Below are 21,230 nucleotides of genomic sequence, written 5' to 3'. Positions count from 1 at the left end.
TCTCTACTAATAATACAGAATTAGCTGGGCGTGGTGGCACATGCCTGTCATCCCAGCTACTTGGGAAGTTGAGGCAGGAGAATCGCTTGAACCTGGGAGGCAGAGGTTGCAGTGAGCTAAGCTTGCGCCATTGCATTCCAGTCTGGGCAACAAGAGTGAAACTCCGTCTCAAAAAAAAAAGAACTGAATAAAAGCTAAAAGCAAAACTAACTCCCCACAGGCGGGGGGAAAAAAAAGCATAGTAGCTCATTCCTGTAATCCCAGCACTTTGGAAGGCCGAGGCAGGAGGATCACTGGAGCCCAGGATTTCGAGGCCAGCCTGAGCAAGATAATAAGACACTGTCTTTACAAAAAATAAAAAAAAATTGTTGGCCGGGCGCGGTGGCTCAAGCCTGTAATCCCAGCACTTTGGGAGGCCGAGACGGGCGGATCACGAGGTCAGGAGATCGAGACCATCCTGGCTAACACGGTGAAACCCCGTCTCTACTAAAAATACAAAAAAAAAACTAGCCGGGCGAAGTGGCGGGCGCCTGTAGTCCCAGCTACTCGGGAGGCTGAGGCAGGAGAATGGCGTAAACCCGGGAGGCGGAGCTTGCAGTGAGCTGAGATCCCCGGCGACAGAGTGAGACTCTGCCTCCAAAAAAAAAAAAAAAATTGTCCAGGCGTGGTGGTACATGCCTGTGGTCCTAGCTACTTGGGAGGCTGAGGCAGGAGTATTGCTTGAGCTCAGGAGGTCAAAACTGCAGTGAGCCATGATTCTGCCACTGTGATCCAGCCTGGGCAACAAAGTGAGACACTGTCTCTAACAAAAAAGTGAGTACAAAACTGAAAATGAATACTACAGCACAAAGCAAGTAGGAGGCAACCTAGGAAAAGTTGGGTTCCTGCCATACTGCATACAGCACTTCACTCCATTTCCTTTCCCTGTTGACAATAATCACCAGGAATCCTAGAGGTGACAAGATGCCATGGCTTCCTCAGATTAAAATTCTCAGTGTCATTAACAGAGGTGGCTTCACCTCCTTCTGCCAGCAGAATTATACAGATCCATTATGAGCAAACAGAACAAGGGCCTGGAGAATGCAGGGCTTGGGAATACAGGACCCAGTTGTCACCTTCCATGTAAGTCTCATTGTGACAGGTGGCAAGGTGGGCAGCCTTGTAAGATGCTCCCCACCAATGCCCTCCCCTGAGGATGGGCTGGAACTAGTGACTGGCACCTAACAGACAGAGTGCAGCAGTGATGAAGTTATGAGAAATTGCAGCTTTTGTCTTGCTCCGCTCTCTCCGGCTGTCCTTGCTTGTGTCCTTTGATGGAGACAGCTGCCATGTTGTGGGCTGCCCTGAAGACTACTCCGTAGCAAGACAAAGGGCAGAGGGCAGTCTTTAGCCAATAGCCATAAGCAACCAAGACCCTTGGCCTGACAGCCTGTGAGGAACTGACTCCTGCAACAACTACATGAGTGAGGAGAGAAGCAGGCCCTCCCCCAGCGAAGCCTGGAACACACCTTCACTGCAGCCTGGAGGGACACTGCGCCCAGGACTCAGCTCAGCCATGCCCAGATTCCTGACCCACAGAAACTGTGATGAAATAGATGTGTTATTTTAAGTGGCTACGTTTTGGGGTAATTTGTTATGGCACATTAGAAAACTAATACACCTTGATAAATAATGTGCTTAAAGAGACAATAAATCACTACTTTTAAGTCTAAAAGGGCATTTGTAAATTATTTATATAGGATCGACTAAGCCAATGGAGATTACATCAACTTCAAAAAGGAAAACCAGAATTTCAAAATCTGGAACCACCGGGTGCAGTGGCTCACGCCTGTAATCCCAGCACTTTGGGAGGCTGAGGCAGGTGGATTGTTAGGTCAGGAGTTTGAGACCAGCCTGACCAACATGGTGAAACCCCGTCTCTACTAAAAATACAAAAATTAGCCAGGTGTGGTGGCACATGCCTGTAATCCCAGATACTCAGGAGGCTGAGGCAGGAGAATCGAACCTGGGAGGCGGAGGCTGAAGTGAGCCGAGATTGCACCACTGCACTCTAGCCTAGACGACAGAGACGCTGTCTCAAAAAACACTCACACACACACACACACACACACACACACACACACACACACACGCCCCAACCAAAAAAACAATAAAAAAAAGTGAGCTCTTGCTAGGCACAGTGGCTCTTGCTTATAATCCCCCCAGCCCTCTGGGAGGCCATGGTGAGAGGATTGCTTAAGCTCAGGAGTTCAAGACCAGCCTGAGCAACATAGGGAGACTGTCTCTACTAAGATTTTGAAAAAACAAAAAACAAAAAACTGAGCTCTCTCATTTACATGAAATGTTCAGAATAGGCAAATCTATAGAGACAGAAAGTAGATTCGTGGTTGCCATGCCAGATGAGAAAGAATGACTGCTGACAGGCAGCGACTGCTTTTTGGGGTGATAAAATGTCCTGGAATTAGATCATTGTGGTGGTTATGCAACCTTGTGAATGTACACTTTAAAATGGGACATTTTTATGGTTTCTGGATTTGATTTCAATTAAAAAAAAAATTAAGTGAACTCTTATGGAGGGAAGCTAACACTTCCATTTCAACATCTCCCCAAATAGTTATGCTCCATTCCCGCACACAAGATGATAGACTGGCACTGATCGAGGGGGACACATAAATGATGGCGTGATATTGCCCTGATGACACAGCTCAGATCTCACCCCAGGTTTGTTTGGGGGTTTCTGCATTGCATCTTTCCAGGAAAATTGCTAGTAAAAGTCCTCCCCCAGTAAATAAATTTGTCTTTTTCAATATTTTTGTTGTTACAGATGTTAGATTCCTGTTCTTAAGACTTAAAGGACCGGGCGTGGTGGCTTACCCCTGTAATCCCAGCACTTTGGGAGGCTAAGGCAGGTGGATCGTGAGGTCAGGAGTTCAAGACCAGCCTGGCCAACATGGTGAAATCCCATCTCTACTAAAAATACAAAAATTAGCCAGGTGTGGTGGCACATACCTGTAATCCCAGCTAGCTGGGAGGCTGAAGCGTAATTGCTTGAACCCGGGAGGCAGAGGTTGCAGTGAGCTGAGATTGCGCCACTGCACTCTAGCCTGGGCAAACAGAGTGAGACTCTGTCTCTAAATAAATAAATAAATAAATAAATAAATAAAAATTTTAAAAAAGACTTAAGACAATTTTTACCTTATTTCATAATACTTAATTGGCCACTCCTTGCTATGAGCTACCAGGTAAGAAAACTTATCAAACAAAACATTTACAGAGAGGAAGACATATTTTCAAAATCAAGATTTCATTTCAGCATCTTATTTGTTTTTCATTATTTAAAAAAATTATCATTATTATTCTTTCCTTTTCTTTTCTTTTGAGATGGAGTTTCGCTCTTGTCACCCAGGCTGGAGTGCAATGGCACGATCTCAGCTCACTGCAACTTCTGCCTCCCAGGTTCAAGCAAATTCTCTTGCCTCAGCCTTCCTAGTAGCTAGGATTACAGGCATGCACCACCAAACCCAAAAAAATTTTGTATTTTTAGTAGAGATGAGATTTCACCATGTTGGCCAGGCTGGTCTCAAACTCCTAACCAAAGGCGATCCACCCACCTCAGCCTCCCAAAGTGTTGGGATTACATGCATGAGCTCCTGCACCCGGCCTATTATTATTTTCAAGGCAGGGTCTCACTCTGTTGCCCAGCCTGGAGTGCAGTGGTGTGATCATAGTTCACTGCAGCCTCAAACTGCTGGGCTGAAGTGATCCTTCTGTCTCAGCTTCAAACTCCTGGGCTGAAGTGATCCTTCTGTCTCAGCCTCCCCAGCAGCTGGGAGTATAGGTGTGCACCACCACACCCAGCTTTGCTATTTATTTAAATGTCATTCCCCAACACATATTGGGAGTGACATATGCTTCCCATTATTACATAGCAAAACATACTCCATAGCCAGAAAAAATATTTATATGACATACAGCCTAGTATTCTAAATCAAGGCAGGATCTTCCAACACGAGCAGGAGGGAGAAGAAAACATTTACATTCTATAACATGATATAAGAATTGAGATAGATGAAACGAAAAACAACATCTTTGAACAATTACAGTTGACAGAACAGCTTTCCCTTATTCCACTTGCTTTAAATAACTCATATCTGTAAACTTGAACACCAACTCTGGCTGATTTAACAGTCTTAATCCCTTGATTTTCCATACTGAACATCACCCAATATATAGTGAAGATCAAAGGCGACTTCTTCCACCAAGCTCTGTGTCCTGTTGTGTTTCTGAGGTCACACGTGTCCCCTCATGGACACCAGATCAGATACTTCGGTAGTCAGAGCTGCGGGCTACAAAGGCGGCAGCTTCCCATTCCACAGTGAAGAATGAAATTGTTCCAAAAAACCCAAATATCACCATGACCAGGAGTTGCCAGTGAAGGAGAAGGTAGTTGCTGTAGAAAAATGCCACGGCTGCGCAAATAGACTAAGAACAAACAAAACAAATCACAACAGGCACACCAGGGGCCACACTGAGCCACAATTAGCCCATAGCCCCACTCCTATCCGGCCCCAAGGACACCTGGAACTGGCAGTGCTTTCTATTCTTTCTGCATCTAGGTATGACTTCCTCAGTCACTGACTCACAAACACGCACCATAAATTCCTGCTACAATCCCTGGTATTTAAAATAGCATTTGGCCAGGTGTGGTGGTTCATGCCACCCAACACTTTGGGAGGCCAAGGTGGGAGAAATGCTTGAGCCCGGAAGTTCAAGACCAGCCTGCACAACATGGCAAGACCCCATCTCTATAAAATAAAATAAAATGAAACAAAAACAGCATTTTGTGGAAAATTGGAGTAACAAGAATGTACAGGGTAAGAAATACACTTGTCTGTATTACGAATGAATAGAATTCTGGTATCTAAGGAAGGAAATCTCTGATCAGAGCCATAGAGACCAGAATGTAAAATCTGTTATACAAAAAATCTTACTGCTCATTGCTTCCTAATTCTATTCAAAAATCCTTTTAAAGGATGTCCCCAACTTTTGTTTAAAAAACACAAGACAAAAGCAAAAAAAAGAAAAAAAAAAACAAAAAAATAAAATAAAATAAGAAACACAATCTAGCCGGGGCAGTGGCTCATGTTTATAATCCTAGGACTTTGCAGGGCCCAAGTGGGCAGATCACTTGAGGCCAGTAGTTTACGACCAGCCTGGCCAAAATGGCGAAACTTCATCTCTACTAAAAATATAAAAACTTAGCTGAACGTGGTAGTGCATGCCTGTAATCCTAGCTACTTGGGAGGCAGAGATTGCACTGAGCCAAGATCGTGCCACTGCACTCCAGTCTGGACTACAGAGTGAGACTGTCTTTTTTTTTTTTTTTTTTTTTGAGACGGAGTCTCGCTCTGTTGTCCAGGCTGAAGTGCAGTGGCTCGATCTCAGCTCACTGCAAGCTCCGCCCCCTGGGTTCACACCATTCTCCTGCCTCAGCCATCCGAGTAGCTGGGACTACAGGCATGTGCTACCATGCCCGGCTAATTTTTTTTGTATTTTTAGTAGAGATGGGGTTTCACCATATTAGCCAGGATGGTCTCAATCTTGTGACCTTGTGATCTGCCCGCCTTGGCCTCCCAAAGTGCTGGGATTACAGACATGGGCTGTGGTGCCCGGCCGACTTTGTCTTAAAAAAAAAAAAAAACAGGCCAGGTGCAGTGGCTCACGCATATAATCCCCAGCACTTTGGCAGGCCAAGGCAGGTGGATCACCTGAGGTCAGAAGTTCGAGACCAGCCTGACCAATATGGTGAAACCCTGCCTCTGCTAAAAAGAAAAAAAAAAAAAACACAAAAATTAGCCAGGTGTGGTGGTGTGTGCCTGCAATCTCAGCTACTTGGGAGGCTAAGGCAGGAAAATTGCTTGAACCCGGAAGGCGGAGAATGCAGGGAGTCAAGATTGTGCTACTGCACTCCAGCCTGAGTGACAGAGAGACACTCTATCAAAAAAAAAAAAAAAAGGAAATAAAAATTAAAACCACAATACAAATAACCAAGGAAAACAAGGTAATACACAAAGGAAAGAGCCCTACGTCAAACACAATCGCAATCTGAAGAGGTTACCTGAACAAACTTGAAGATGGCAAATGCTGGGGCGCTGTCTTCAGAATACAGAAAGCCCAAGATACTAAGCAGCTGGGTATTAAAGCAGCTGTCTCCAAGGCCCAACAGAAAACTGCAGAGAATGGCAACTTCTTTGCTGAAGAAAATAAAAACCAATTTAGTATGAGCAATATCTGCTAGAGCCATTTAAAATATACAAGCAACCCACCCACAAAAGCATTCTACCTGCAAGTTTTAAATCCTATGAAACAAAAATACAGACAAAGCTGGCGCGGTGGCTCATGCCTAGAATCCCAGCACTTTGGGAGGCTGAGGTGGGCAGATCACTTGAGGACAGGAGTTTGAGACCAGCCTGACCAACATGGCAAAATCCCACCTCTACTAAAAATACAAAAATTAGCTGGGCATAATGGCACGTGCCTGTAATGCCAACTACTCGGGAGGCTGAGGCAGGAGAATCACTTGAACCTCGGAGACGGAGGTTGCAGTGAGCGGAGATCGCGCCACCTCAGGAGGCTGAGGCACTAGAATTGCTTGAACCCCGGAGGCGGAGGTTGCAGTGAGTGGAGATCACGACACTTGCATTCTAGGCTTGCAGACAGAGTGGGACTCTGTCTCAAAAAAAAAAATAAAGACTAGAATTTACAAGGTAAGAATTTGTGCTCAAATGCACACACCTTTACATTCTAACAAACTCTGGTCTCAACCATTTGTGAAGAAAACGTAGGTTGAGTATCCCTTATCAAGACCAGAAGTGTTTCAAATTTTCTTTTCAGGCCGGGCGCGGTGGCTCAAGCCTGTAATCCCAGCACTTTGGGAGGCTGAGACGGGCGGATCACGAGGTCAGGAGATCGAGACCATCCTGGCTAACACAGTGAAACCCCGTCTCTACTAAAAAACGCAAAAAAACTAGCTGGGCGAGGTGGCGGGCGCCTGTAGTCCCAGCTACTCGGGAGGCTGAGGCAGGAGAATGGCGTGAACCCGGGAGGCAGAGCTTGCAGTGAGCCGAGATCCGGCCACTGCACTCCTGCCTGGGCGACACAGCGAGATTCTGTCTCAAAAAAAAAAAAAAAAAAAAAATGTTCTTTTCAGATTTTGGAACACCTGCATCATACTGACCAGCTGAAAATCTGTAATCTGAAATGTTCTAATAAGCACTTCCCTTTGAGCATCATGTTGGCCCTTGAAAAGTTTCGGATTTTGGAGCATGTTGGATTTCAGATTTTCAGATGCGATATACTCAGTTTGTATAGTTTTATGGGCTGGGCTCCCCTTGGATTTGTGGAGCTGGACATAAATGTCTGCATTTACAATGAACTTGAGAGTTGAGTACGCTAAACCAATATCCTCAAACGTTATATAAACTGCTCTAGAAGGACTGAATGGCCTCCCCAGGTGCCAGGTTTTCCGTCGCTCCTCTTTGTTCTTCCTCCAGGCCCTAATATCTGGATATTTCACTGCTCAAGAAGCAGAGATAAAAAATTCAAATCAGATACTCATGTGCTCCTTCAAGGATCAAGAAAACGATTTAGTGGGGGAAAAGGTTAAAACCAACCATTACAAAAATAACTTAGGATTCTCTAAGGATTCCTATTTAAACTCAGTCTGACTCCATGAACACTTGACAGATGACCTTAGAGAGACACCAGGCTCTCTGAAGAGGATTAACTGCTTCACTTTCAATATCTAGCCATCCCTTACCTCCCACCCATCCTCAAGTGACTAGAGAAATGACAGCCACTATACCTGGATTTGATGTAAGCACTGCTGTCAGTTCCTTTAACAGGAGCAATCGGGGCATCTCCAGGCATGTTGAGAAATATTAGATAAAAAGCTATAAAGTGCACCAGGATGCCCAACAGCACAACTGGATTTCTACCAAAACGATTGTTCTTGCTCAGCAGGCCGAAGAGGCTTCCACCTACAAGTCAAGACGGCAGAAACGTCACTAACGTTGCTGAAACATTACACACCCAGGCCTGAGCTATCCACCAAGGAGCCAAGGAATAAACATTCTCACTTGTTAAATTTCTTCAAAAAATCCAACACCTCAGCACTTGCAGACAATGATAATGATGACCAAGCATCAACGATTAGAACAAAAAAGGAATCAAAATGACTTGCATTTCTATCCAAGAATATTCTTGTATTTCTTCTCTGTGAATTATTGTACCCTGCAAGCTATCCCCTTTGACCTGTAGCTTATAACAGAAATAAAATAAGGACACAACTTGTCATTACGACCATGTTTTTGTTATAATCATACCCAAACAAGCCAACGTATCACACTGAAAGGCAGTCATTATGGATTCTGAGAATTATGTGTGAGCTCTGAAGAGGAGTCGGAGAAGCCTAGGAAGACTCAGCAGCCAGAACAGCTAAGGATGTCTCAAGAGCTGACAGGAGAGTCCTCAACAGTGAGAACGGAAGAACTGTGTAACTGAAAGGAAGAAGACTATGGGGCATGACCTTTACAATTTTTAAGTGATTTCTACCCCAGAAATCTATACCAGCAAACCTATATATCAAAAGTGAAGGATGGGTGGGTGCAGGGTCTCATGCCTGTAATCCCAGCATTTTGGGAGGCCAAGGTAGGAGAACTGCTTGAGGCCAGGAGTTCCAAACCAGCCTCAGCAACACAGCAAGACTCTTTTTTAAAAAAATAAAACATCGTATATATATTTTAAAAAGTGGGCCAGGTGTGGTGGCTCACACCTGTAATTCCAGCACTTTGGGAGGCCAAGGCGGGCAGATCACCTGAGGTCAGGAGTTCGAGACCAGCCTGGCCAACATGGTAAAACCTTGTCTCTACTAAAAATACAAAACTTAGCCAGGTGTGGTGGCTCATGCCTGTAGTCCCAGCTACTTAAGAGGTGGAAGCAGGAGAATCACTTGAACCTGGGGGGCAGAGGTTGCAGTGAACCGAGATCATGCCATTGCACTCCAGCCTGGATGCCACAGTGAGACTGTCTCAAAAAAATAAAAAAATAATTTAAAAAATGAAAAAAGTTGCTGGCGCAGTGGCTCATGCCTGTAATCCCAGCACTTTGTGAGGCCAAGGTGGGCGGATCATGAGGTCAAGAGATCAAGACCAGCCTGACCAACATGGTGAAACCCTGTCTCTACTAAAAATATAAAAATTAGCTGGGCGTGGTGGCATGTGCCTGTAGTCCCAGCTACTGAGGAGGCTGAGGCAGAAGAATCGCTTGAACCCAGGAGGCGGAAGTTGCAGTGAGCCAAGATTGCGCCACTGCACTCCAGCCTGGCGACCGAGTGAGACTCCGTCTGGGGAAAAAAAAAAAAATTTAAAAAGTGAAGGTGAGCAGCAAAAACAAAACAAAACAAAAAAACCCTGCCTAGAAAATGGGCAAAAGATATGCACATACATGTCACCAAAGGAGATATAAAGAGGATAAATAAACACATGAAAAGATGTTCAACATCACTACCCATTAAAGAAAGTAAAACCACAATGAAACATGACTACACATCTATCACAATCGCTAACATCAAAAATAGTGATAACACCAAATGCTGGCAAGGATTCAGAAAAACGGAATCACTCATACATTGCCGGTACAGCCACTCTGGAAAATATTTGGCGGTTCCTCTCAAGAGTAGGCAACAGAGGGAGAAAGAACCCAGGAGGAGCCCAGCAGCCTCCATGGATTGAAGAGACGGGGATGTGAATCTAGAGATATGAGGGTAACTAGAGTTCACAGATAACGGTATCAGAAAGGAGAGCAACACAGAAAAAGAATTCCAGAGAGCTACAGACAGTCCCCCTGAGTCTTCAGCTGAGGACTGATCAGCACATAAAGGGAGCAAATTAGCAGAAGCCTGGGAAAGAACCAGCCAAGAGGATTAGTGGTATTAGGGCCCCGCCCTCAGCTGGGTATAGTGTCTGGCCCACCAGCCACTTAAAAGCTTATGATTCACAGGAACTGGGTGGAGCACACAGAAGGGCCTTCCCTTAGAAGCAGGAAATAATTAGCCCTAGACTGAGTAATGCTGCAGTCTTGCCCAACAAATCTTAAAAGGTATGCTGTTTTCAATAAATGAACTACATCTAAGAACAAAGCTCAAAAATACTGACAGGAGGGCCAGGTGCAGTGGCTCATGCCTGTAATCCCAGCACTTTGGGAGGCCAAGGTGGGTGGATCAAGAGGTCAGGAGATCAAGACCAGCCTGGCCAACATGGTGAAACCCCATCTCTACCACAAATACAAAAATTAGCCAGGTATGGTAGCGGGTGCCTGTAGTCCCAGCTACTTGGGAGGCTAAGGCAGGAGAACTGCTTGAACCCGGGAGGCGAAGGTTGCAGTGAGCCGAGACTTAAAAAAAAAAAAAAAAAAAGTAAATAAGGGAAAGTGTTAACAATAGGTGAATCCTGTTAGAGGATATTCAGATGTTCTTTGTACTATTCTTATTTTTGCAATTTCTTTTTTTGTTTTGGTTTTTTGACTTGAGACAAAGTCTTGCTCTGTCGCCCAGGCTGGAGTGCAGTGGTGTGGTCTAGGCTCACTGCAACCTCCCACTTCAGCCTCCCAAGTAGCTGGGACTACAGGCATACGCCACTACACCTGGCTAATTTTTGTACTTTTTTTGTAGAGAAGGGGTTTTGCCATGTTGACCAGGTTGGTCTCAAACTCCTGAGCTCAAGCAATCTGCCCACCTCAGCTTCCCAAAGCGCTGGGATTACAGGTGTGAGCACTGTGCCTGGCCTATTTTTGCAATTTCTTATCAATTTGAAATTATTTTTTTCAAAAACGCAGGCAGCCTACAGAAAGTGAGTTTCTTCCCAGGTAGTCTACAGGCAGACACTAAACAAGCACTTACCAGACAGACTACCCTGCACCAACTCACCATGGCTAAGCTTCGTCCGCCATTTACATACCCTTAACTCCCAACGTCAATCTCCGGCCCACAAGTCCCTCCTGAGCATCAGCCTGCATTTCCCACTGGACACTTCTCTACTTGGGTGCCTCTCTGGCACTTAGAGGTGTTCAAAATCCCATTCAGCAGATCTCCCCAAACCCCATCTCCTACAGCATTTTCTCTGCCCAGGTTACTCTCATCAACCTGGTCATCATTCTAGACACCTCTCCTCACACCACCATGCAACTGGTTACTAAGTTCTGCTGAAACCATGTTCTCATTATTCATTCAACACATTTAACTCATTTATTGGATGCCCAATAATATAGACCTTGTCCTGCTCCAGGTGTTGGCAGTAAGGCAGGGACCAAAAAACAAAAACAAACAAACCCTCCATAGTCCACTTGACCCACGGTGCTTACCGCTGCCTGACATGCAAAGTCTTGTTTTTATTGTCTGTGTTCTTCCTGAGTAGAATATAAGCTCTACGCGGGCAGGTGTTTTTGTCTGTTTTGTTGACATGACAGATTACAATAAATCTTTGTTGAAGTTCCTCATATCTAACACAATATTCAACATACTGCAAGTGCTGAACAAATCTTTGTTGAATAAGAGTAACTAGTGGAGCATAATAAAAATATATATTTGGTCTTTGCTGCTAGCTCTTGGCACAGAAATCCTAAAAGGTCTGGAATTTCCACAGTGACATGAGGGACATTAGTTATTCAGAAGGAGCCACTTTCAATCATACCGAAGTTTATGCTAAGGGGGCAACTCTTGGGGAGAGAGGGGTTGGCCCAGGATACAGCTTCAGGATAAGGCTGGTTCCCAGAAAGACCAAGCCCTGAGGAATGGAACTTCTAGGCCCCTTTCACTCCTCCTTCAGGGAGGGAAGGCTGGAGATTACATCAATCACCAATGGCCAATGATTATTTTTTGTTGTTGTTGTTAGAGACAGGGTCTCCTTATGTTGTCCAGGCTGGTCTCGAACTCCTGGGCTCAAGCAATCCTCTCACCTTGGCCTCCCAAAGTGAATGAGCCACTGCACCCGGCCATGTGGCCAATGATTTAATCAATCATGCCTATGTAACAGGATCTCCATAAATCCCCCTAAAAAGGGTTAGAGGAGCTTCTGGAGTGGTGAACCCAAAATCCATGGAGACAGAGGCTCCTGCACTTAGGGACCCTTTCAGACCCCACCCTTTGTACCTCCTCATCAGGCTGCTCATCTGTATCCTTTATAATAAATTCTAATAGTCAGGAGAGCATTTTCCTGAGTTCTGTGAGTTGCTCTAGGAAATTATCAAACCTGAAGGGGAAGAAGGCTGTGGGAACCTCCAAATTTGTACCCAAGTCAGAGAGATGTGCCTGAGAGGCCTATGGACCCACGACTGTCTGACTATCTGTCTGTCTGTCTATCTGTCTGTCTGTAGGACTGAACCCTTAAACCTGTGGAATCTGACACTAACTCTGAATAGTTAAGTGTTAGAACAGGACTGAGCTGTTGGACACCCAGTTGGTGTCAGGGAATCAGAGAATCAGAGTCAGGAATTCCAAGACATTCTAAATATTTTAAGAGGAAAAGTGGGGAGACACTGTATGTTTTCTAACACAGGGTTTCCATCTGTGAATTATTTTGCAAATGTTTCACAATTTAGTTATATTAGAATAGCAATAATAGGCCGGGAGCGGTGGCTCACGCCTGTAATCCCAGCACTTTGGGAGGCCGAGGAGGGCGGATCACGAGGTCAGGAGATCGAGACCATCCTGGCTAACACGGTGAAACCCCGTCTCTACTTAAAATACAAAAACAAAATTAGCTGGGCATGGTGGCAGGCGCCTGTAGTCCCAGCTACTTGGGAGGTTGAGGCAGGAGAATGGCGTGAACCTGGGAGGCAGAGCTTGCAGTGAGCTGAGATCGCGCCACTGCAATCCAACTCTAGCCTAGGCGACAGAGTGAGACTCCATCTCAAAAAAATAAGAATAGCAATAATAGAAAAATAAAAACATACATGTTTGGGTAAAAATAAGTAGAAAAAAACAGAAATTCAAGGACAAAGGTGAGGTACACTTAAAATTTCTATTTTACCCATAATAAACCGATATTTTTAAGGCTAATGTTTTTTTTAAAAACCAACCTAAAATTTCTCCAATGCCGATGAAAATGCCAGAAAGTCCAATAAGGCTTTTCTCTTCTGCTCCAAATTTATTTATAGCACCAATACAGGTTCCATATACACCAGAGAAGAAAGTTAATTCCAGACCTTCAGTTAAAAAAAAAAAAAAGATGTAATTTATACATTCACATTTTTGTTTATCTTCCCATCTAGTAGTATCTGACAAAAGAATACTTGAGTAGTAAAACACATAAAACAAAACTCATAAAGACTGAAATATTAATCCCCAAGCAGAGCATAATTTGATGTGATGTAACTGATGAAATGGAATTAGCTTCATGCTATGGACTAAATGTTTGTGTCCTCTGGAACTGTGAGAAATAAATGTCTGTTGTTTAAGCCACACGTCTATGGAAATTTGTTATAGCAGCTAAAATTAAGATACCACAAGACAGCATCTGCCATATATTTCAGATAAAAGTATATAACTCAAATGAACAGATATCCTTATGTTAAAACCTATCACTCTCCATGCAGGCAGAGATGGGCAGAGGTGATAATTAATGTAACTTTGTAATAGTGAAGACTAATGTGCTCATTAACCTTGTTAGTAGCTTTCCAAAGAAACAGGAACATTCCTATTTTTTTTTGAGAGAGGGTCTCACTCTGTTGCCCAGGTTGGAGTGCAGTGGCGCTATCTCAGCTTGCTGCAACCTCTGCCTCCCAGGTTCAAGCAATTCTCCCTGCCTCAGCCTCCCAAGTAGCTGGGATTACAGGCGTGCACCACCACACCAGGGTAATTTTTCTATTTTTAGGCATTTCACCGTGTTGGCCAGGCTGGTCTCGAACTCCTGACCCCAGGTGATCTGCCCACCTCAGCCTCCCAAAGTGCTGGGATTACAGACATGAGCCACTGTGCCCGGCCCCTGTTGGATTATATTCTCACTGTAATGGAAAGCCAATACATACTATACAATGTGTCTTAAAAGCACCATAATGTTTTAATTAAACCCTTTTTTCTAGGAAAAGAAAATTCCTAAGATTAAAAAATTAGAGTAAATCAGTAGGGGACCTTGATTCCCTAATGCTACAAAACCTTAACTGTTAAAGATGTTTAATGTTTATTCTATTTCACCTAAAAACATGTTGCACATAAAGGGAAAAGATTAACTAGCAAATTACAGCATTTTTTAAAAGAAAACAAATTTCCTTATCATTCTTGATTTACAGGTACTCCACCTGTTATCATACCACATTAAGACATGCTTCTATTTCATTAGAAATCATTTTTATTTTATTTATTTTTTTATTTTTTGAGACAGAGGTCTTACTCCCATGGCCCAGGCTGGAGTATAGTGGTGCTATCTCAGATCATGCAACCTTGACTTCCTGAGCTCAGGTGATCCTCTGACCTCGGCCTCCTGAGTGGCTGGGGCTACAGGCATGCACCACCACACTTGGCTAATTTTTTGTATTTTTAGTAGATATGGGGTTTCACCATGTTGCCCAGGCTGGTCTTGAACTCCTGGGCTCAAGCAATCTACCCACCTCAGCCTCCCAAAGTGCTGGGATTACAGGCATGAGCCACTACACCTGTCCAGAAATGATTTTAATCCATATAAAGTTACAGATTTCTTCATGGTTATTTTCTGTAGTGCCCTGTGTTGCCCTAAAACCACTGGTCCCAATGAGCCATGTGTCCTGGTTTTTCTGAACCTTGTGCGGAATCCTTCCACATTGAATTTGGGCCAACCCTGTGATTTGCTGTCACCAACAGAATCCAGTAGAAGTGATATTGGGCTAGACTGTAGCCTGAGCTTTAAGAAAGTCTGGTATTCTTTCCCATTGCCTTTTTTGGAGCCATCAGTCCATTAACTAAGGTGTCTGGCTATCCTGCCGGGTCACAGGGTGATCTTATAGAGGGGGTTGTGTAGATGGAGAGTAGCTCTGAGACTACACAAAAAGAGAGATACTCAGCCTTTCATCTGACCACAGTGAAGGTGACATGTGAAGGAAACCAGCCACAGGAGACCCCAAGTGACACCATGAGAAGAACCATTCACTGAACCCTGTCAATGCACAGAATTGTGAGAAATAATAACGTGGCTATTGTTTTCAACCCCTTATTGTCATTATGAAGCAAGAGAAAACAAGAACAGTAATTCCATTACCTGTATAAGCAGTTGTAATACTAAGAAGGAGCATTTCCTTGGTGACACATAACTTAAAAGACTTTTCTGTAAAGAAAAAAATTTAAGAGTACTTAATTAGATTTTAGTTAATAAAACAAACATTCTACAACAGTCCTTCAACCAAAACACCCCTTGTCAATAATGCCAGTAAACGAACACTTTGGGATAGAAGTTTCAGATTAAAATGCTTAAGGCATGCACTAAATTTGCCCTATAAATAAAATGTTTATTTCAAGTGCTTAAATATATTCTACAGTTGCATTTCCTCAGCACATTTTCCAGCTTGTATAACAAAAACATGAAAAGGAGAAAAAAAAATAGAATCAAACAAAACAACAAAGTACTTCAAAAGGCATGATTAACTGTTAGGCTCTTGAGAGAGTCAACAATCAGCAAAGCACTGACTTCCCTAAAGAATTATCATGGAGGCCGGGCACAGTGGCTCAAGCCTGTAATCCCAGCACTTTGGGAGGCCGAGACGGGCGAATCACGAGGTCAGGAGATCGAGACCATCCTGGCTAACACGGTGAAACCCTGTCTCTACTTAAAAATACAAAAAACTAGCCGGGCGATGAGGCGGGCGCCTGTAGTCCCAGCTACTCGGGAGGCTGAGGCAGGAGAATGGCGTAAACCCGGGAGGCGGAGCTTGCAGTGAGCTGAGATCTGGCCACTGCACTCCAGTCTGGGCGACAAAGCGAGACTCCGCCTCGAAAAAAAAAAAAAAAAAAAAAAAGAGAATTATCATGGAGCAGCTTTAAGACTGAATTCAAGATCAGAATCACAGGGCAGGTTTTTGGCCATACAGAAGCTGGGCACCACTTCCCAAGATTCTGACTCTGTAGCTCTGAGGACTGAAACCTGCGTTGTGCATATTTGTTTCTAGTCACTTTAGTGTTTGTTTTTACACTGTTTATTTAGTTGAAATCTGCAATGGATAATGCATTTCTAAAAACTCTGCATTTACCTGACTTTTTTGGAACCTATTCACATTTCATAATTTAAGGACCACTACTCTAGTACATAAAACTAACCGTGGATCCAGATTTTAATTGTGATTTATCTGCTGGCCACAAAACTTACCTAAGTCACAAACACTGTCCTAAATCTCTGCATGTGTAAGAAAGGATACTTTTTTCTCTAATTTCACTGAACTATACTAAGAATAAATATAAGAAGACATTTTTTACCAATCACTTTCAAGTATTTCCAGGAAAAAAATACACGACCAGTGCAAAGTTTAAAACAATACTTTTAACTTAAAAAACTGCACTAGCAAAGCATGTTCATTTTATTTTATTATTTATTTAGGTTTTTTTTTTTTTTTTTTTTTTTTTTTTGAGAGAGTCTCACTTTGTCACCCAGGCTGGAGTACAGTGGCGCGATCTTGGCTCACTGCAGCCTCTGCCTCTAGGGTTAAAGCGATTCTCCTGCCTCAGCCTCCTGAGCAGCTGGGATTATAGGCGCACACCACCACATCCAGCTAATTTTTTTGTACTTTTAGTAGAGACGGGGTTCTACCATGTCGGCCAGGCTGGTCTAACTTCTGACCTCAGGTGATCCACCCACCTTGGCCTCCCAAAGTGCTAGGATCACAGGCGTGAGCCACCACTCCTGGCCACATGTTCATTTAAGAATAATCAGAAGACTTAGTAAACAAAAAGAAATTCTAAGAGATTATCTAGTATGATCCTATTATGACATATGCATGTCATTATATATTTGTACAAACCCATAAAATGTACCACACCAAGAGTGAATCCTAATGTAAACCATGGTCTTTAGGTGATAATGACATATCAGTATTGGCTCATTATAACAAATGTGCTCTGGTGGGGAACATTAATAACAGAGGGAAGTTATGTATGTGTGGTATAGGGGCTACACGGGAACTCTATACTTTCTGCTCAGTCTTGCTATGAATAGTAAAATGATCTAAACATAAAGTCTATTAAAAAAACCATCAATCTATTTGCAGAAATAGATTGATCCTAAAATTCATGGCCAGACCTGGTGGCTCATGCCTGTAATCCCAACAATTTGGGAGGCTGACTTGGGAGAATCGCTTAGCTTGGGCAACATGGCGAAACCCTGTCTCTACAAAAAACTACAAAAATTTGCCAGGCATGGTGGTGCATGCCTATAGTTCCAGCTACTTAGGAGGCTGAAATGGGAGGATCACTTGAGCCTGGGAGGTTGAGGCAGCAGTGAGCTCTGATCACGCCACTGTACTCCACCCTGGGCGGCAGAGCAAGACTCTGTCTCAAAAAAAAAAAAAAAAGGAAATTCAAGGGACCCACAACAGCCAAAATAATCTTGACAAATAACAAAGTTGGAGGATTCACACTTTCCAATTTCAAAACATAAACAGTAATCAACACAGCATGGTACTGGCATAAGGATCTATCTATCTATCTAGAGATAAACATTTATATTTACAGTCAATTGATTTTTGATAAGAGAGACCAAAAAACAGACTTTTCAGCAAATGGCGCAACTACAACAGGATACTGACATGCAAAAGAATAAAGCTGGAGTCCTATCTCAAACCATATGTAAAAATTAACTGAAAATGAATCACAGACCCAAATGGAAGAGTTAAAACTAAAAAAACTCTTAGAAGAAAATATAGGAGTAAATTTTCAGGACCTGGGGTGAAACAAAATCTTAGGACATCAAAAGCACACACAACAAGAGAAAAACTAAACAAACTGACTACATCAAAATTAAAAACTTTATCAAAGCCACAGTAAGATATCCCCTCACACCTCTTGGGATGGCTATTATCAAAAAGACAAAAGATAACAAGTGTTGGTGAGGATGTGGAGGAAAGAGAACCCTTGTCTGTTATTGGTGAGAATGTAAATTGGTACAGCGAATATGGAAAACAATATGGAAGGTCCTGAAAAAACTAAAAACATGTTATGATCCAGCAATTCCACTTCTGGGCATATATCCAAAGGAAATGAAAGCAGTATCTCAAAGTGATAGCTGCACTCCCATGTTCATTACAGCACTATTACGTGTGTGTGTTTGTGTGTGTGTGTATTAATTATGTAGCAAAGACATGGAAACAACTAAGTGTCCTTAAACAGATGAATAAAGAAAATGTGGTATACACAATGGTATATTATTCAGCCTTATAAAAGGAAATCCTGCCATTTAGGGCAACATGGATGAACCTGGAGAGCATTACACTAAGTGAAATAAACCAGACACAGAAAGACAAATACTACATGATCTTACTTAAATGTGGAATATTAAAAAGTTGAACTCATAGAAGCAGAGAGTAGCATAGTGGTTGCCAGGGCTGGAGGGTGGGGGAAATAGGGAGATGTTGGTTAAAGAGTACAAAGTTTCCTTTAGGCAGGATGAGTGAGTTCTGAGGATCTAATGTACAACTTGGTGTTGACAGTTAATAACACTCTATTGTACACTTGAAATTTGGTTGGAAAGTAGATCTTAAATATTCTCATTTTACACACACACACACACAAAGATAACTATGTGAGGTGATGGATATGTTAACAAACTTGAGTGTGACCATCATGTCACAATGTAGACATATATCCAAACATGTGGCCGGGTGCTAGGGCTCACGCCTATAATCCCAGCACTTCAGAAGGCAGGCGAATTACTTGAGGCCCAGAGTTCAAGACTAGCCCAGCCAGCATGGTGAAACCCCATCTCTATTAAAAATACAAAAAAATTAGCTGGGCATGGTGGTGTACCCCTGTAATTCCAGCTACTCGGGAGGCTGAGGTACCAGAATCGCTTGAACCCAGAAGGTGGAGGTTGCAGTGAGCTAAGATCATGCCACTGCACTCCAGCCTGGGTGACAGAGCAAGATTCTGTCTCAAAAAAACAAAAACAAAAACATGTTGTACATCATAAATATATACAATTTCTGTCAGTTACACCTCGATAAAGTTGGGGGAACTTTTTTTTAAGTTTTGTGCTTCAAAAGATTCCATCAAGAAAATGAAAAGTCAATCTACAGAAAGGCAGAAAACATTTGTCTTCCTAGAGCGCTTGCTGAAACAAAATGGGAGAAAATATTTGTAAATCATATATATATATATATATATATATATATATTTTTTTTTTTTTTTTTTTTTTTTTGAGACAGAGACTCGCTCTGTCGCCCAGGCTGGAGTGCAGTGGCTGGATCTCAGCTCACTGCAAGCTCCGCCTCCCGGGTTTACGCCATTCTCCTGCCTCAGCCACCCGAGTAGCTGGGACTACAGGTGCCCGCCACCTCGCCCGGCTAGTGTTTGTATTTTTTTTAGTAGAGACGGGGTTTCACCGTGTTAGCCAGGATGGTCTTGATCTCCTGACCCCGTGATCCACCCGTCTCGGCCTCCCAAAGTGCTGGGATTACAGGCTTGAGCCACCATGCCTAGCCAGAACTTTTATCTAGAATATATAAAGAACTCTTACAACTCATTAATAAAAACAGAATCCAACTTAAAAATGGGCAAAGGATCTAACTAGGGCCGGGCGCGGCGGCTCACGCCTGTAATCCCAGCACTTTGGGAGGCCGAGGCGGGTGGATCACTTGAGATCAGGAATTGAAGACCAGCCAGGCCAACATGGGGAAACCCCGTCTCTACTAAAAATACAAAAGTTAGCCGGGAGGGGTAGCACGCACCTGTAATCCCAGCTACTTGGGAGGCTGAGGCAGGAGAATCACTTGAACCTGGGAGGTGGAGGTTGCAGTGAGTTGAGATTGTGCCACTGCACTCCAGCCTGGGTGGCAGAGCAATACTCCATCTCAAAAAGAAAAAAAAAAACCACCAGAAAATAACTGCAAGCAGGTGGGAACACTGGCAAACTCATCCTCTGCTAGTAGAAAATGTCAAGTTGTGTAACAATCTGGCAGTTCCCCCACAGGCTAAGCAGTGAAATACCACATGAAGCAGCAATTCCACCATTCCTAGGTGTGCATCAAAGAGATCTGAAAACACATCCAGACAAAAACCTGTACACGAACTTTATGTATTACTCACTGTGGGAGTTCAGTCAGGATGGTGAGGAAAATTATAAGACGCAAACCTTCTTGGAAGGCCTGGGGCATTTGCATAAGCTCCAGTAATAAACTTAGCTGAAGGCAGCCTTGTCCCCTTAGTTAAATAAATTAGAGTAGAAACAAAGGAATGTGGGGAGTTAAAAAAAAAAAAAAAAAAAAAGGACTGTGGGGAGTTTATCTAACTAGCTTGTTTACTCACGTGGTCCTAAGACTAGCCTTTGATTTACCAGGGGTGCTTAATTGTTTTCTACGGGGCAGTCCATTCACGATGTCAGTTATCCTCTAATGGTGTTGACTCAAGCCTTTGTCAATTAATCTTTAAAGGCCACAGTCACAATTGTTTTTCTTTCTTTTTTTTTTTTTGGAGACGGAGTCTGGCTCATTTGCCCAGGCTGGAGTGCAGTGGCGAAACTCTCAGCTCACTGCAAGCTCCGCCTCCTCGGTTCACACCATTCTCCTGCCTCCGCCTCCTGAGTAGCTGGGTCTACAGGTGCCCGCCACTACGCCAGGCTAATTTTTTTGTATTTTTAGTAGAGACGGAGTTTCACTGTGTTAGCCAGGATGGTCTCCATCTCCAACTGTTTACAGCACTCTGCATGGAGTCTTGTAAGCTGCCCAGATGCTCAAACTGGTAAAGCAGAATATCTGTGTGTCAGTGTACTTTATTCATCCGTTGTTGGGTCAGGGTCGGCAGAACAGACCCCTGAAACTCATAATACATAAAATATAGAAATGAGTCAAATTTTATAATATATTGTGACATGAATGAGCCTTGAAACCATTATGTTAAAAGAAATCAGGCACAAAAGACCACATGTTGTACGATTCTGTTTACATAAAATGTCCAGAATAGGCAAATCTATAGACAGAAAGTAGAGGAATGGTTGCAACAGTAGTGA

General features: G+C 43.3%; 1 protein-coding gene across 3 annotated transcripts in view; it reads right to left on the bottom strand.

The window, feature by feature from the left end:
• Positions 1 to 3,853: 3,853 nt before the first annotated feature.
• Positions 3,854 to 21,230, bottom strand: part of MFSD11 (major facilitator superfamily domain containing 11) — a 39,772-nt gene continuing 22,395 nt past the window's right edge. For all 3 annotated transcript variants that reach the window (XM_010387509.2, XM_030923828.1, XM_030923829.1), the window contains exons 10-14: positions 15,285 to 15,350; positions 13,135 to 13,260; positions 7,865 to 8,039; positions 6,119 to 6,254; positions 3,854 to 4,482 (exon numbers count right to left, since the gene is read on the bottom strand). In XM_010387509.2, coding sequence (XP_010385811.1) covers positions 4,318 to 4,482; positions 6,119 to 6,254; positions 7,865 to 8,039; positions 13,135 to 13,260; positions 15,285 to 15,350 — 668 coding nt within the window. In that variant the 3' untranslated portion in view covers positions 3,854 to 4,317. The remainder of the gene's footprint in view (positions 4,483 to 6,118; positions 6,255 to 7,864; positions 8,040 to 13,134; positions 13,261 to 15,284; positions 15,351 to 21,230) is intronic.

Source organism: Rhinopithecus roxellana, chromosome 19 (genome assembly GCF_007565055.1).
Source record: "Rhinopithecus roxellana isolate Shanxi Qingling chromosome 19, ASM756505v1, whole genome shotgun sequence".
Taxonomy (NCBI): Eukaryota; Metazoa; Chordata; class Mammalia; order Primates; family Cercopithecidae; genus Rhinopithecus; species Rhinopithecus roxellana.
This window is presented reverse-complemented; position numbering and strand designations above follow the sequence as displayed.